Consider the following 15,908-nt stretch of genomic DNA (forward strand, 5'->3'; position numbering starts at 1 on the left):
GCGCACCCGCGACCGCCTGGAACCGCGCACCGAATTTTGAGGCAGATTTTGACCTGCCCACACTATCTTGCCGCGTTTTTTGCCCGCGGCGATTGAGGACAGCAGACAAAAAACGCAGGGAAAAATGCATTTTCTGCCTCCCATTGATTTCGATGGGAGGTCAGAGGCAGAACCGCGGCAAGAAAGGACGTGATGCTTTTTCTTTTTTCCGCGACTGATTCCCATTGATTTCAGATTAAATCAATGGGAGGCGGTTTTGGAAGTTCTTTGGTGCTGATTCTGACGCAGTGTCCGAGTCAATATCAAGGCCCAAAAACTTTGTGAACTGGGCCTTATTGTTAGGGCTTATTCAGACGAACGTGTAATACGTCCGTGCAACGTGCGTGATTTTCACGCGCCTCGCACGGACCTATGTTACTCTATGGGGCCGTTCAGACTGTCAGTGATTTTCACGTAGCATGTGTCCGTGTGTCCGCTGCATAAAACTCACGACATGTCCGATATTTGTGCATTGTTCGCGCATCACGCACCCATTGAAGTCAATGGGTGCATTAAAATCAGGGCCAGCACTTCCGCAGCCGTATAAACTATGAATGAAAACAGAAAAGCACCACGTGCTACAAACATACAGAGTGTCATAATGATGGCGGCTGCGCGAAAATCACGCAGCCACGCATCATACGCTGCAGACACACGGAGCTGTTATGGACCTTTTGCATGCACAAAACGCCACGTTTTTGCGCACGCAAAAATCACACGCTCATGTAAATCCGGCCTTAGGGTAGGAACACACTAGGCATGAACGCTGCGGATTTTATGCAACACATTTTATTGTGGATAATCCGCAGCGTATTACAGTCGCAGCAGAGTGGATGAGATTTGAACAAATCTCATCCACACGCTGCAAAAAAAATGGACCTGCAGTGTGGCTTTTTAAGCCGCAGCGTGTCAATTTATTCTGTGGAATCGCTGCTCCTCTGTTGCGGAAATGCTGCGGTTCTGCCGCAAAAATCACACATGAGAAAAAAAAAAAAAAAGGTACTTTTTTAAATTTATAAAAAAGTTTAGACTTACCCCGGCCGTAGTCCTGGTGACGCGATCCTCTATTCTTAGCGCAGCCCGGCCTCCTGTCATGACGTTTCATACCATGTGACTGCTGCAGCGGTCACATGGTCTACAGCGTCAGCCCAGGAGGCGGGGCTACGTTCAGAAGAGAGAGATGCGTCACCAGGACTACGGCCGGGGTAAGTCTAAACTTTTTTTTCCCTGCAGGATTCCTGCAGCGGACATGCGTCATGAAACCTGCGCCACTATTTGGTGCGGTTTTGCTGTCGGAATTCCCTGCGGCTACCGGGGAGGATAAGCTGTGTAGTTTTACTCAGCATATCCGCCTAGTGTGTTCCTACCCTTATGATGTCGCTCCTGGAGCTGCTGCCGGTCTCTAAATAGGAAATTGGTCCAGTAGAATTTGGAATTATTTCTTTTTGTGAACCAGCTTAAAAAAATACAAAACTTTTGTGTTAGGGCCTGTTCACATGACCGTTCGCTTCCGCTCCGGGGTTCCGTCTGAGGTTTCCGTCGGGTGAACCCCGCAACGGAAAGTGAAAGTGACAGCACAGCTTCCGTTTCCGTCAGCATTAGCGCAGTCGACTCCGCTATTGATTCCGTCCGAAAACCTGCCGGAATGGTGACGAACGGAAACCATTAGCGATGTTTCCGTCACCATTGAGATCAATGGTGACTGAAACGGAAGCTGTGCTGTCACTTTCACTTTCCGTTGCGGGGTTCACCCGACAGAAACCTCAGACGGAACCCCGGAGCGGAAGTGAACGGTGATGTGAACAGGCCCTAACACAAAAGTTTTGTATTTTTTTAAGCTGGTTCACAAAAAAAAATAATTCCAAATTCTACTGAACCAACTGCCTATTTAGAGACCGGCAGCAGCTCCAGGAGCGACATCATAAGGGACACACTAGGCGGATATGCTGAGTAAAACTACACAGCTTATCCGCCCCGGTAGCCGCAGGGAATTCTGCCAGCAAAACCGCACCAAATAGTGGCGCAGGTTTCGGGAGGCGTGTCCGCTGCGGGAATCCTGCAGGGAAAAAAAAAGTTTAGACTTACCCCGGCCGTAGTGTAGGTGACGCGTCTCTCTCTTCTGAACGTAGCCCCGCCTCCTGGGATGACGCTGTAGACCATGTGACCGCTGCAGCAGTCACATGGGATGAAACGTCATGACAGGAGGCCGGGCTGCGCTAAGAATAGAGGATCGCGTCAACAGGACTACGACCGGGGTAAGTCTAAACTTTTTTATAAATGTAAAAAAGTACCTTTTTTTTTTCTCTTTTGTGATTTTTGCGGCAGAACCGCAGCATTTCCGCAACAAAGGAGCAGCGATTCCACAGCATAAATTGACATGCTGCGGCTTAAAAAGCCTCACTGCAGGTCAATTATTTTTGCAGCGTGCGGATGAGATTTGTTCAAATCTCATCCACTCTGCTGCGACTGTAATACGCTGCAGATTTTCCACAATAAAATGTGTTGCATAAAATCCGCAGTGTTCATGCCTAGTGTGTTCCTACCCTAAGGCCGGATTTACACGAGCGTGTGCTTTTTGCGTGCGCAAAAACGTGGCGTTTTGCGCATGCAAAATGTCCATAACAGCTCCGTGTGTCTGCAGCGTATGATGCGTGGCTGCGTGATTTTCGCGCAGCCGCCATCATTATGACACTCTGTATGTTTGTATGTTTGTAGCACGTGGTGCTTTTCTGTTTTCATTCATAGTTTATACTGCTGCGGCAGTGCTGGGCGTGATTTTCATGCACCCATTGACTTCAATGGGTGCGTGATGCGCGAACAATGCACAAATATCGGACATGTCGTGAGTTTTACGCAGCGGACACACGGACATACGCTGCGTGAAAATCACTGACAGTCTGAACGGCCCCATAGAGTAACATAGGTCCGTGCGAGGCGCGTGAAAATCACGCACGTTGCACGGACGTATTACACGTTCGTCTGAATAAGCCCTAACAATAAGGCCCAGTTCACAGAGTTTTTGGGCCTTGATATTGACTCGGACACTGCGTCAGAATCAGCACCAAAAAACTTCCAAAACCGCCTCCCATTGATTTAATCTGAAATCAATGGGAGCCAGTCGCGGAAAAAAGAAAAAGCAGCACGTCCTTTCTTGCCGCTGTTCCGCCTCTGACCTCCCATCGAAATCAATGGGAGGCAGAAAATGCATTTTTCCCTGCGTTTTTTGTCTGCTGTCCTCAATCGCCGCAGGCAAAAAACGCAGCAAAAAACGCGGCAAGATAGTGTGGGCAGGTCAAAATCTGCCTCAAAATTCTTTAAGGAATTTTGAGGCAGATTTTTTCGGCCTGCAAAATACTCTGTGTGAACAGGGCCATACATAAACAGCACTTTGAGACATTTTACTCACTGTGTCAGAAGAGATGCTCCCACTCCAGTCCTCGTCAGGCGATGTCTTCGGTCCAGATGTCGTCCTTCACCTCCAGGCAATGGCGGGGATCGAAGAACTCCTGCCGCCGCGCAAGAACTGGACTACTCCCCCTCTCCTTACGCAGCTACGCTCTGGAGAAGAAGGAGGAGGAGGCGGAGTCGGACGAGGAGGCGGAGTCGGACGAGAAGGCGCTGGACGAGGAGGCCGAGGAGGAGGATGAGGAGGCGGAGGCGGAGTCGGAGGCGTGCCAGCAGGTAATTAGACTGTGCGCCGCTGTCCTGGCTGTTCTTCCCAGTTGAGTGGTCGCTGTACTTTTAGTGCGTGCGCACCGCATCCCTCTCGGCGGCGGGCACGAGCGGGTTGCTTTCCGGCGTGTCCGGTCGTTCGCGTGCGTTTGCGGTAACGAGCGCGGTGTTTCGCGGCGGTGTTAGAGAGGGGGGCCCGCAGCTCACGGCGGTGTTTGACGAGAGGGGGGCCCGCAGCTCACGACATTGCTTTGGTGAAAAGAACAGGCCCCATTGCAGGGGCCTGTTTTTTTCTACCAAAGGCAAGTCGCGGCAGTTGCCAGGCCCCCCTTTCAATTAAGTTTGGCCGGGCCCCCTACAGTAGTACCCCTAATACCCCCCTGATGGCGGCCCTGAACATGGGAATACAACAACCACGCTCAGGCAAGGAGTGGAAAGTCCAGGATGAAAGGGGATAGATTAGGGAACATTTTGTTGGTGCACGTGCTGGCCCTTTAAAGCCAGGAACGAGCAAGCGCACCCTAGAGCCAGGAGAGTGCAGCCGGGTGTGTTGGCGACTCCTGTGAGCGAGATGCCGACAAGCCCTCACAACAGAGGACAAGCACCATACTATTACGATGCTCTGATCACGCGGGCACTGACACTATATTCAAAGGACCTCAGCTCCAGTACACTTCTATGTTCCTGCCGCAAATCCTGGGATCAGAGATAACTTCGATCCTTGCAGTTTAACCCCTTAGATGCCATGGTCAATAGGGACTGTGTCATCTAAGATGTTTGACAGAGGGAGGGAGCTCCTCCCTCTGTCATCCCATTGGCACTCTGCAAAGTAATCACAAGGCGCAGATGGGTTACCATGGTAGCTGGGGGCCTAACAAATTCTGCCAGGTCTGCCATCGATACCTGTATATAATGCCATTCCTAAGCAGTTGCCTGTTAGTTTATCACTGACAGGCATTAATGCTTTTGAAATACTATATATTCCAAAGTATTATAAAAGTGATCAAATGATCGTTTATTCAAGTCTCCAAGTGGGATAAAAAAAAAGAAGTCTCCCAGCAAAGAATAAACAAATAAAAACCCTGAAAACTATTATTATTTTTTTTACAAACGGTAATCCATAAGAAATACATATTTGGACATGTTGCAATTCGAATGACCCGTAGAACAAATATAACTTGTTAGTTATACCACACCGCGCATGGGATGAAAAAAACGACATAAAAAAATGTCAGAAGTGCAGTTTTCTTTGCATTCCCTGTCCCCTAAAATATAATAATGAATAAATTATATGCACCCAAAAGTAGTAATAATATAAAATATAACAATATACACGCATCCCGCAAATGATCTTGGAATGCAACACCACAAAAATTATGTTGTCACGTTGGGTACTTGGACCCACTGGGCCGTACCGCCTTGACGGTATGGTAGCTGGCCAACAGGATGCAGGTCACAGTCTATAGTTCGTATAGTGTACCTGTGGCAGCTCGGACAGTAGCAAGACAGGCTTAGCTGGGACTAGGCAGCAGGCAGGCGTCATGCGTGGTGTAGCAGGTCAGGCGTGGTATACAGCACAGCACAACTTCAGCTCAGCATGGCACTTGACCAGGATAGCACGGGACACAGGTACAGGAACAGGGAACACTAGGAGACCATTTGCTTAGACAAACTTTGGGTATGACAACAACGCTCAAGCATTGCAGGAAGGGGCTGGGCCCTTCTTATAGTCCAGGGTGCTCATGGGCTAAGTTAGTACTAATTTCAGGTGTGCGCGCTAGCCCGTTAAGAGTGGGCACGAGCCGGGACCCGGCCGAGAGAAGCGGAAGTGAGCACTGGCGTCTCCTGAGGAGAAGATGGGGACCATCGCTCACAGTTCCATGGCTGCAGGCATCAGGAGGGGAGTGAACAAGACGGCCCTCGGCCATGGGCATGACAGATGTTTTTCCGTAAAACAAGTTCTTAATCTTAAGAAGTACTTAAACGTAAAAACAAATATACATATTTATAATCGCAACATTCATGCAGACCCATAGAATAAAGTTAACATGTTATTTTTACCGTATGGTAAACAGCAGGAAAAAAATGCAAAAAACAATGGCGGAATTTCTGTTATTTTTGCATTTCCTAGAATAGAATGAAAGAATATATATATCTACGACGTATCAAAAAATAGAAATCTTTATTAATAATAAATAACAATACGTGATATCACATAAATATATATAAATGAACAAAGTAGAACAGGTCATATACACAGAGCAGCATCAGTGGTATAGATGTTAATATACCCAGGGGTAAACAGAACAACCCATCTCAAACAAAAACGTCCCATGCTCCACCTCACCATAAAATACAAAGCATTGATTATTAAGCAGCAATGACCAGTGTCACAAAGGTCTGTGGACCCACTGGGCCGTACCGCCTTCGCAGTAAGGCAGCTAGCCAACAGGGCGCGGGTGAATGTCTATAGTTCGTATAGGTACCTTTGGCAGCTCAGACAACAGCAGGGCAGGCTCGGCTTGGACTAGGCAGCAGATATACGTCAGGCGAGGTGAAGCAGGTCAGACGTGGAATACAGTACGACACGACTTTGGCACAGCACAGTGCTCGACCAGGATGGTATGGAATGCAAGGAGGCCATCACATAGACAAACTAGGAAACATCAACAACGCTCAGGCATAGAAGCACGGGGCTGGACCCCTCTAATAGTCCAGGGTACTTACGGGTCAAATTAATCAAAAGTCCGGTGAACACGCTGCCCCTTTAAGAGCGGGCATGAGCGTGCGCGTGCACCCTACGGGATCCGGCTGAGGTGAGTGGAAGCGGGTGCTGGGGCCAGTGCTTGCTGACTCGTGGCTGCGGCTGTCGGGAGAGGATTGGAGCTGACAGCCCGCAGCCACGGACATTACAGCCAGATGGTCAAATTTGAGACTTATAGGTACGCAAAAGTAAGTGATGAATACACATAGGGTAAGACCAAAATACAGCAATGAAAATGTAAGCTGGAATTAAGCTAAGTGGATCATCAAAAAATGTTAATAAACCGTACCTAAAGACGTGGTAGAGAAAGAAGGGCACGTAAGGAGATGTGGCACAGAAAAAACGCCTCGACGTGCGTTTCACCTAAGACCGACTTCGTCAGGAGGCTCCATCCTTCATTGCTGTATTTGGGTCTTACCCTATGTGTATTCATCACTTACTTTTGCGTACCTATAAGTCTCATATTTGACCATCTGGCCATTGCTGCTTAATAATCAATGCTTTGTATTTTATGGTGAGGTTGAGCATGGGACGTTTTTGTTTGAGATGGGTTGTTCTGTTTACCCCTGGGTATATTTACATCTATACCACTGATGCTGTTCTACTTTGTTCATTTATATATATTTATGTGATACCATGTATTGTTATTTATTATTAATAAAGATTTCTATTTTTTGATACGTGGTAGATATATATTCTTTCATTCCATTCTGGGTGTTATGTTTTCTGCGCTTTTTGTGCTTTTAGGTTGTTCTGCAGTTTAGTGGGGACTCCCTAGTTCTTGTTTGAGGTTTCTTGTAGGTTTATAATTTTTGCATTTCCTGCCAAAAATAACATTATAAAAGCTAATAAATAAGTTATATGTACATCAGAATGGTGGCTTTGAAAAATGCAGCTTGTCCTCATACCGCTACATTAAAAATTAAAAAAGTTATGCAACTATGATTTTTTTTTTTTTAAATAGCCGAAATAAGCAGGTCCTTAAAGGGGTGTTCCCAGGATCACCAATTACCACTGTCCACAGGATAGGTGATAATTGTCTGATCGCTGGGGACCCCACCAATCGTGAGAACGTGTGTCCCGAATCCCATGTTTCTACTTACTAAAAAGGACATTGAATAAAGTGGCGGTCGAGAATGCACGCTGCTTCTCCGTTCAAAGTCTATGGGAATGACGGAAACAGTCGAGTATAGAAATTCAATGGAGCGGCGGGCGCAGGCTCCTCCTCTGTGAAACCTTGCTGCATGACACCTGGCTTCCTGACTTGAACAGATATGATCATGTAACCACATCCGTACAGGTCCTTCTGCAGCTCCTGCACACGTGTGCCTTTTTTTTGCCACGATTGGTTGGACTCCGCAGGGCTGAAGGCTAAGTTGCTGCCCACTGCAATCCGGACAGAGCAACACTTGAGGCCTTGCTCATTAATGCTCCAAAGTGAAGCACTTGTCAAACCCTGGTACCTACAGTATTATTAGATTATTAATCCATAAATTGCACCATCCAATGGCTACCCATTCCACTTACACCTTGTCCCACAGAAATGAGTACAATGAGATGTATTCATGAAAAAAAAATTATTGCCATATACCAACAAATTGTTCAATAAACGTGAAGATGATTGTATTGTGAATTGCAGAAATATCCGGATAAAAAGTGATAACTGCAAATAAGACCCATTTAAACTACAGGTAATCACAAATAAAACCTCTGAAATCTCTGGTGGCTTCAGTACATAGTAGAAGCCATATGTGATGCTTCATGCTTGGTTTTAATGACTAAAAATATTTTGCGCCTTGTTTTGGCAGTGCTTATTGTCAGATTGTCTGGGATTGGAACTGGAGTTCTTAATGGCACAAGCAAGAAGAGAGTGGTTGAAAGAACAACACAGAACCATGATCCATATGGAAATTATTGGACTGGACAAAGACAAGGACAAACAAGAGGTTAGTAGACATCTGCATCATAAGCTTTTATATGATAGTTTGAAACCTCTGTGCTCTGGATATAGTTGAAAATTGTATTTCACGGCAAATATTTAAATAGGTTTTTCTGAGATTTTACATTGATGACCCTTAGGAAAAGACCACCAAAGAACGACTAATGGGGTTCCAACCCTGGACCTCCAAGGATCAGTAGTCCAATGACTGAACCTTAAAAGAAACACACAAAAAAATCCTTAGTAAGGCTGTGTTCACACAGAGTTTTTTGCAGGAGGAAAATTCCTCCTGCAAAATCTGCTCCAGACGTTTTTTGCACAGTGGTTTGACAACACACTCGTCGAGGCGTTTTTTTCCCCGTTTCTGACTGATTAAAATGGGGTTTTGGAGGCGGAAACCGCCTCAAGATGGGTCATGTCGCTTCTTTTTACCACGACGCGGTTTTTCCGCTCGTGGTAAAAAAACTTGTCCGCCTCCCATTGAAGTCAATGGGAGGCATTTTCGGGCGGTTTTTGATGAGTTTTGCAGAGCCGTTTCCACGCCAAAAAACTCATTAAAAAAACTCAGTGTAAACAGGGCCTAAGGGCCTGTTCACATTACCGCTGCCCTTCCATCGGAGGTTTCCGTCGGGTAACCCCTCAACGGAAAGGCAAACTGAAACCTCAGCTTCCTTTTCCCTCACCATCGATCTCCATGGTGAAGGAAACATTGCTAAAGATTTCTGTTTGTCACCGTTGTGACAGGGTTCCGTTGTCCTGACGGAATCAATAGCGCAGTCGACTGCAGACCCCGACCTATCAGCTCCATCAGACAGTGGTATTAAACTTACCCTCCTCTTCGGCCGCAGTGGAGGTCCAGACTCCATCCAGGGTCGGGATGTTGTGCGCAGCACATAGTATTGTGACGTCATGCGCTGCGCACATCGCTGTGACGTCATGCGCTGCACACAGCGCTGTGACGTCATGCGCTGCGCACAGCACTGTGACGTCATGCGCTGCGCACAGCGCTGTGATGTCAGGACCTCTGCTGCGCTCCGGAAAGTGGGGGGTAAGTACTGTCAGTTACTATAGTACCGGGAGCCCATGTAATTTATTACATAGGCCCCAGTTACTATAGTAACTTTTCATTGATGTGGTGCGGAGGCCATGGCCACCCTGGCTTCGGGGCCCGGTTCCAATTGCGACCCGCGACCCCTATAGTTATGCCACTGCATGTAATATCACATGACCTGCCTAAGTAGAGTCGTGTGTTAACGAACCTTCCTTTACCCCATCCTATCCCCCCACCCCCACCTTTAGGAAAGACACGTGACACCGAGGTTGGATGTGAAATGGCCACAGCAGCCGTTTATTAATTTTACAGTTTTATAAAAACAATTTAAATCCGAAACCTTCGGATAACTAGTTAGGAATCCACCAGAGAATTCCTTCTAATAATTCACATGACCCAACATGGGTCAGAAACGTAAATAACAATTTAACGTTAACATTAACCCGAGCAGAGGAAGTCCTTGAAGCTCTTTCAGATATTCCTTTTTTAAGAACACACCGAGTTAGCCATCTGCAAACCAGTAATTACCTCCAGCCGTAAACCAGCTCGGAAGCACCGTTCACCTCTGCAGATGGCTCCAACCACTAGAAGTCCACTTCAAGGGGATAACACCCGATGAAGCCCTCAAGTGATATACCGACCACTAGAAGTCCACTTCAAAGGGATAACACCCGATGAAGCCTTCAAGTGATATACCTTCTACCAGAAGACCACTTCAAAGGGATAACACCCGATGAAGTCTTCAACCATGTACCTTTTTTGGGGGACGCATACCCCCGATGCGACCCCCCCACCATTTTGTACTGACTGGCCTCAAGGACTCCCCCCGCCAGCTGCCATGACACCAGAACCTACTCAGGAAAAAAGGAAAAACATGTTAGATAAGCACACAAATAAAACACAACACTCCTATATGGACGTACGCAAAGACCCAGCACGTAACAAACCAAGGGCGGGAGGGTGGGAGCTTGTCCTTACTGTGTTACTCCCTCCGCTGCTTCCGGCTCAATGCCGAAAACAGCGGGAAGAGCAGCAACGGCCCCCTGACTCCTCCCTGACCCCCTCCAACTCCCTCCAACTCTCCCTCACAAGTTAACCCTTTCCCTACCAGGGAGGTCATGGAGGCTTCCCTTCAGCCCTGCAGGCTCCGTCCAGCCCCTTCTTGACCTGCCTAAGTAGAGTCGTGTGTTAACGAACCTTCCTTTACCCCATCCTATCCCCCCACCCCCACCTTTAGGAAAGACACGTGACACCGAGGTTGGATGTGAAATGGCCACAGCAGCCGTTTATTAATTTTACAGTTTTATAAAAACAATTTAAATCCGAAACCTTCGGATAACTAGTTAGGAATCCACCAGAGAATTCCTTCTAATAATTCACATGACCCAACATGGGTCAGAAACGTAAATAACAATTTAACGTTAACATTAACCCGAGCAGAGGAAGTCCTTGAAGCCCTTTCAGATATTCCTTTTTTAAGAACACACCGAGTTAGCCATCTGCAAACCAGTAATTACCTCCAGCCGTAAACCAGCTCGGAAGCACCGTTCACCTCTGCAGATGGCTCCAACCACTAGAAGTCCACTTCAAGGGGATAACACCCGATGAAGCCCTCAAGTGATATACCGACCACTAGAAGTCCACTTCAAAGGGATAACACCCGATGAAGCCTTCAAGTGATATACCTTCTACCAGAAGACCACTTCAAAGGGATAACACTCGATGAAGTCTTCAACCATGTACCTTTTTTGGGGGACGCATACCCCCGATGCGACCCCCCCCACCATTTTGTACTGACTGGCCTCAAGGACTCCCCCCGCCACAGCGAAACAGGCCTTGACCACCTTAAGCCTGTGAGTTCCTCCACACCACCACCGCCCTTTCTATGCCTTCTGCTATCGCCAAGCTCCAAAGATCAATGCCAACCTCGGTCAGATGAACCCCGTCACTCCTCCAGAAATTCCCCACTCCTGACTCCAAATCCCTATGCCTCACGCAAATGCCCCCGTTTTTTGCCACAAAACGGGACACCGCCCGATTAACTTTAATGCGAGCCTTATTGACTCTCTCCACAGATCTAGCTAACCGCCAATGCTTTCTTGGGACTATGTCCGACCACACTATCACCAACTTGGGATAAGATACCCACAAACACAACATATCATGTTTGATATCCCGCACCAACTCACGAAAGGGGCGGACTCCTAAGTCATTCCCACCCACGTGCAACACTAAGACCTCCGGAACCCTATCAAGCCGAGCATATGTCTGGAATTCCGCCAACACCCTGCTCCACGACATACCTCTAAAACCCAGCCAATGCACAACCGCATCCTGTCGCGGAATGCGCAACTGGCGACCATCCGGGCGGACGTCCGCCCTCAAAGCCCCCCAGTGCACGTAAGAATGACCCATCAACCACACCAAACACGGAGGCGAATCTGAAACGGAAAAAACAATTAGGCACCACCATATAACATTTTAAAAAGCGTTAACAACAAAATTCATAACATATGGGGGCGGACATAGGACTTAAACCTGTTGGACTCCCAACGACCAATACGCCTCACCCCCTCATCATCCAACCCCCAGCGCCCCGCTTCTGTTGCTGCGCCAATCCTGAAGGAATGAGATGAATATGAGCCTGCCGCGACACCAACCGCCGTCAAACATTTTTTAAATACAGCTCCAAACTGAAACCTGGACAAAAACGACCCGTCCACATGACGTAACAAAGGCAAATCTGGAGACCCCCTGTTTGGCGTAAAACCCCGCATGCACTCTACTGGGCACATAACCGACCCCGGGAGGGCGAACAAAACTATCAGTTTTCCCTTCCCTACTTGGTCAGTTTTTGACCGACGCAACCATACCTCCAGCCGATCTGCGAATAGGCTCACCTCCCCAGATCTCAGCCCCCCTGCCTGTTTGGTACTTGGCGACACCAACTCACCTATTCTAAATGCCCCAAAGAACGCTAATGAAAAAGCCAACCGAAACAAATCCATTTCGTCTGAAGAACGACAGACCGATGCTAATGAACCGCCCAACGAGCTAAGCAAAGCAAACGAAACAGGCCTTCTACTATCCGCCTCCACCCTACCTCGGCGCAACCCCTTCAAAGCCTGCGATACCAGAAATTCCTTCGATACATCCTGAAAGCCCCGCAACTTAAACCCAAACGCCACCGCAGATATGAACCGGTTCACCTTCGCCACTGAAAACCCCGCCTCCCAGGCGTCCCCTAACCAGTACAAAAGTGCCACCAACCTGTCTCTATCCGTATTGACGTCACCCAACTCTCTTACCCACTCCTCCCACTGCCTCCAACAAGCAGCATAAGCACTCCACGTCGTGCGCGCCAAAGACCTTTGTAACAGTTGTTCTACGGGACCGATACCAGATCCCAAAGATGCTCCGGACAAGCCAAACCGAGACGTTCCGCTCCCGGTGCCAATTGCCGAAACCGGTCCCACTGCGAGCGAGAAAGAGCATCAGCGATACAATTCCGTACACCCGGGACATGCACCGCCACCACCCACGCGTTCAACGACAAACACACCAACACTAAATGTCGCAACAATTGAACTACCGGAGGAGAGGACGCCGTGATGTTATTAATGGCAAGCACCACCCCCATGTTGTCGCAGTAAAAACGGACCTTCTTATCCCTGAGCCTGTCCCCCCAAATGGTAGCCGCCACCACGATGGGAAACAGCTCGAGCAGGGCCAGATTCCGCGTGAGTCCACTGGACACCCAGCTAGCCGGCCATTGACCTGCGCACCACGGACCTCCCCCGTAAGCTCCAAAACCGCCCGCCCCAGCCGCATCCGTAAAAATATTCAAATCACTCGTATCCTGCGCTGGGGCCATCCATAGCGAACGACCATTGTACTGGCCCAAGAAGTCATCCCAAACCTGAAGATCAGCTCGGTGCTCCTCCTTGAGCCGCACAAAATGATGCGGCGCACGCACTCCCGCCGTTGCCGCCGCCAACCTCCTACCAAACACCCTCCCCATCGGCATAATCCGGCAGGCGAAATTCAACTTCCCCAGCAGCGACTGAAGCTCCCGCAGCGTCATTTTCTTCATTCTACAAGCCCGCCGAACCTCCAGCCTCAAAGCACCCAACTTATCCGCAGGGAGACGACACTCCATTGCCACCGAGTCTATTTCGATTCCCAAAAAACAAATCGTCGCTACCGGGCCCTCCGTTTTTTCTGGCGCCAAAGGAATCCCAAAATCCCTCGCCACCTTCTGTAGTGCATAAAGCAAATTACCGCAAACCGGCGAACCCCCCGGGCCAACGCACAAAAAATCATCTAAGTAATGGATCAACGAGTCGACCCCGGATACTCCCCTCGTTACCCACTCCACGAAGCTACTAAACGCCTCGAAGTATGCACAAGAAAGGGAACACCCCATCGGAAGGCACCGATCCACGTAAAAAGCCCCATTCCAAAAACACCCCAACAGCCGTTGGCTTTCTGGATGAACCGGCAACAACCTGAACGCCGCCTCGATGTCGGTTTTTGCTAGCAGCGTACCTGGACCCGCAGCCCGCACTAACCCCACCGCCTTATCGAATGAGGTATAAACTACGGAGCACAACTCGTGATCAATCCCGTCATTTACCGACGAACCCTTGGGATACGATAAATGTTGAATCAAACGAAATTTTCCGGGCTCGCGTTTAGGGACAATACCCAACGGGGACACAACTAAATCTTTTACCGGCGACTCAACAAACGGCCCCGACATGCGGCCCAACGAAACTTCTTTTAACAACTTTCCCGACACGACTTTTGCATGCAAGTAAGCCGATTTTAAATTCCTCCGCGTAACCGGAACCTCATAAGGAGGCGGAGGAATAACAAAACCAACACGAAACCCTTCGTAAAGCAACTTAGCCGCCGCCCTATCCGGATACTCATTTAGATAAGGGGCCATCTTTTCCACCCTCACCGGCGACACCCCCTTGACCAGCCGCGGAGGGCTGGTTTCCTGACCTCTTTTTCCGCATACATTTTGCCGCCCCGTGTGAAGCCCCATTACACTCGGAACACACGTGCTTGAACTTGCACGTGGCCCCGAACTTACACTGGCCTTCATTAAATTGCCAGCAAAAACCCGCCTTTCCCCCCCGCCGCTTTGTCCAACCTGACTAGACTGGCCTCCCTGGCCGGCGCTCCCGGGAAAGGACTGCCTAACCGGAGCCGTAACCCGTAACCAGAGAGCAATATCCTTCTGGTCCCACCGAATCGCCGGCCGAACCGCTTTTCGCTGACGGAATTGCTCATCGTACCGCAGCCACGCCTGACCCCCATACGCCCTATGAGCCTCCCCAATGGCATCAAAATAACAAAACAACGCCGAACAATTTTCCGGCGCCTTTTCCCCTATCACACTAGCCAATATGGCGAACGCCTGCGACCAATTAACGAACGTTTGCGGGATAAGCCTATACCGCCGCCGTTCTTCCTCGTCCTTTTTACTCTCGTCCCGCTTGCTCTTATCCAAATTAAATTTAGCGAGCGGCAAGAGAGCAAAAATCTCCACATATTCGTCCTTCCAGATCCGCTCGCGCACCTCCTGCTTTAAATGCGCCCCCAACGGACCCTCGAAACAAACGTACACCTCCCCCCGAGCACGGTCATCAATATGCACCCGATCTCCATCCTTTTGTGCCTCGGTCTGTACCGACACCGCGACCGCCTCCCTAACCGCCAGCACGGGCCGCGCCTGTACCAATCCCACGTCCCTGGGGCCCTCCCACACTACCGCCGGGGACACTTCCGAAACTACCGGCGCCGCCGCCCTATCCAGGCGCCCGACCAGCTCCCTCAAGCAACCCACTAAATCTGCCAGACCCGCGCCATCGCGCCCGCCCGCGCCACTACCGGCCACCGATGCGACGCTAGCAGCCCCCCCGCTGACACCCGACATAAAAATCGCTGGATACGACAATGATGGAGTTACACACTCACCGGGCCGCACAGGCGCTGTGTTCCCGTCAGCCGGACCATCCTGACCTCGACGATACACATCCAGTTCACCTTCCTCCAGCTCCTCTCTCGCTGACTGATGGGCCGGCAACCTGCCGCCCGACCGATGGAACCCAGACTTCCGACTGGACCTGTTGCCTCAACGTCGCTGCAGATCTAGGCGTCCGTCTCGCTGATCCTGAAGAGGCCTGCCCCCTGGCCGGAACATCACCAGGCGGGGCGGCCGTACCTCGTCTTCCAGATCTTCCATCCGATGGTGGAGGGGTGACAGGGAGCCCGGCCTGTGACTCCCTGCTCACCGCCGGACCCCGTCGCGGCTTGGGATTCCTGCCAGGACGCAGGGCCTGGGAAGGGGCGGTCCCCCCAGCTGCCTGGCCTGCAGCGTCCGAGATCGGGCTCCCTCTGCGACGCCGTGTCCGCGGGACTGTCTCAGGACT

The 15,908-nt window shown here is 49.7% G+C and overlaps 1 protein-coding gene across 1 annotated transcript in view; it reads left to right on the plus strand.

Annotated features, from left to right (window-relative positions):
• LOC142750361 (uncharacterized) overlaps nucleotides 1-15,908 on the plus strand; it is a 69,974-nt gene that overhangs the window by 26,220 nt on the left and 27,846 nt on the right. Inside the window, exon 7 of the mRNA XM_075859358.1 lies at nucleotides 8,284-8,421. Coding sequence (XP_075715473.1) covers nucleotides 8,284-8,421 — 138 coding nt within the window. The remainder of the gene's footprint in view (nucleotides 1-8,283; nucleotides 8,422-15,908) is intronic.

The sequence above is a fragment of the Rhinoderma darwinii genome, chromosome 3 (genome assembly GCF_050947455.1).
Source record: "Rhinoderma darwinii isolate aRhiDar2 chromosome 3, aRhiDar2.hap1, whole genome shotgun sequence".
NCBI lineage: Eukaryota > Metazoa > Chordata > Amphibia > Anura > Rhinodermatidae > Rhinoderma > Rhinoderma darwinii.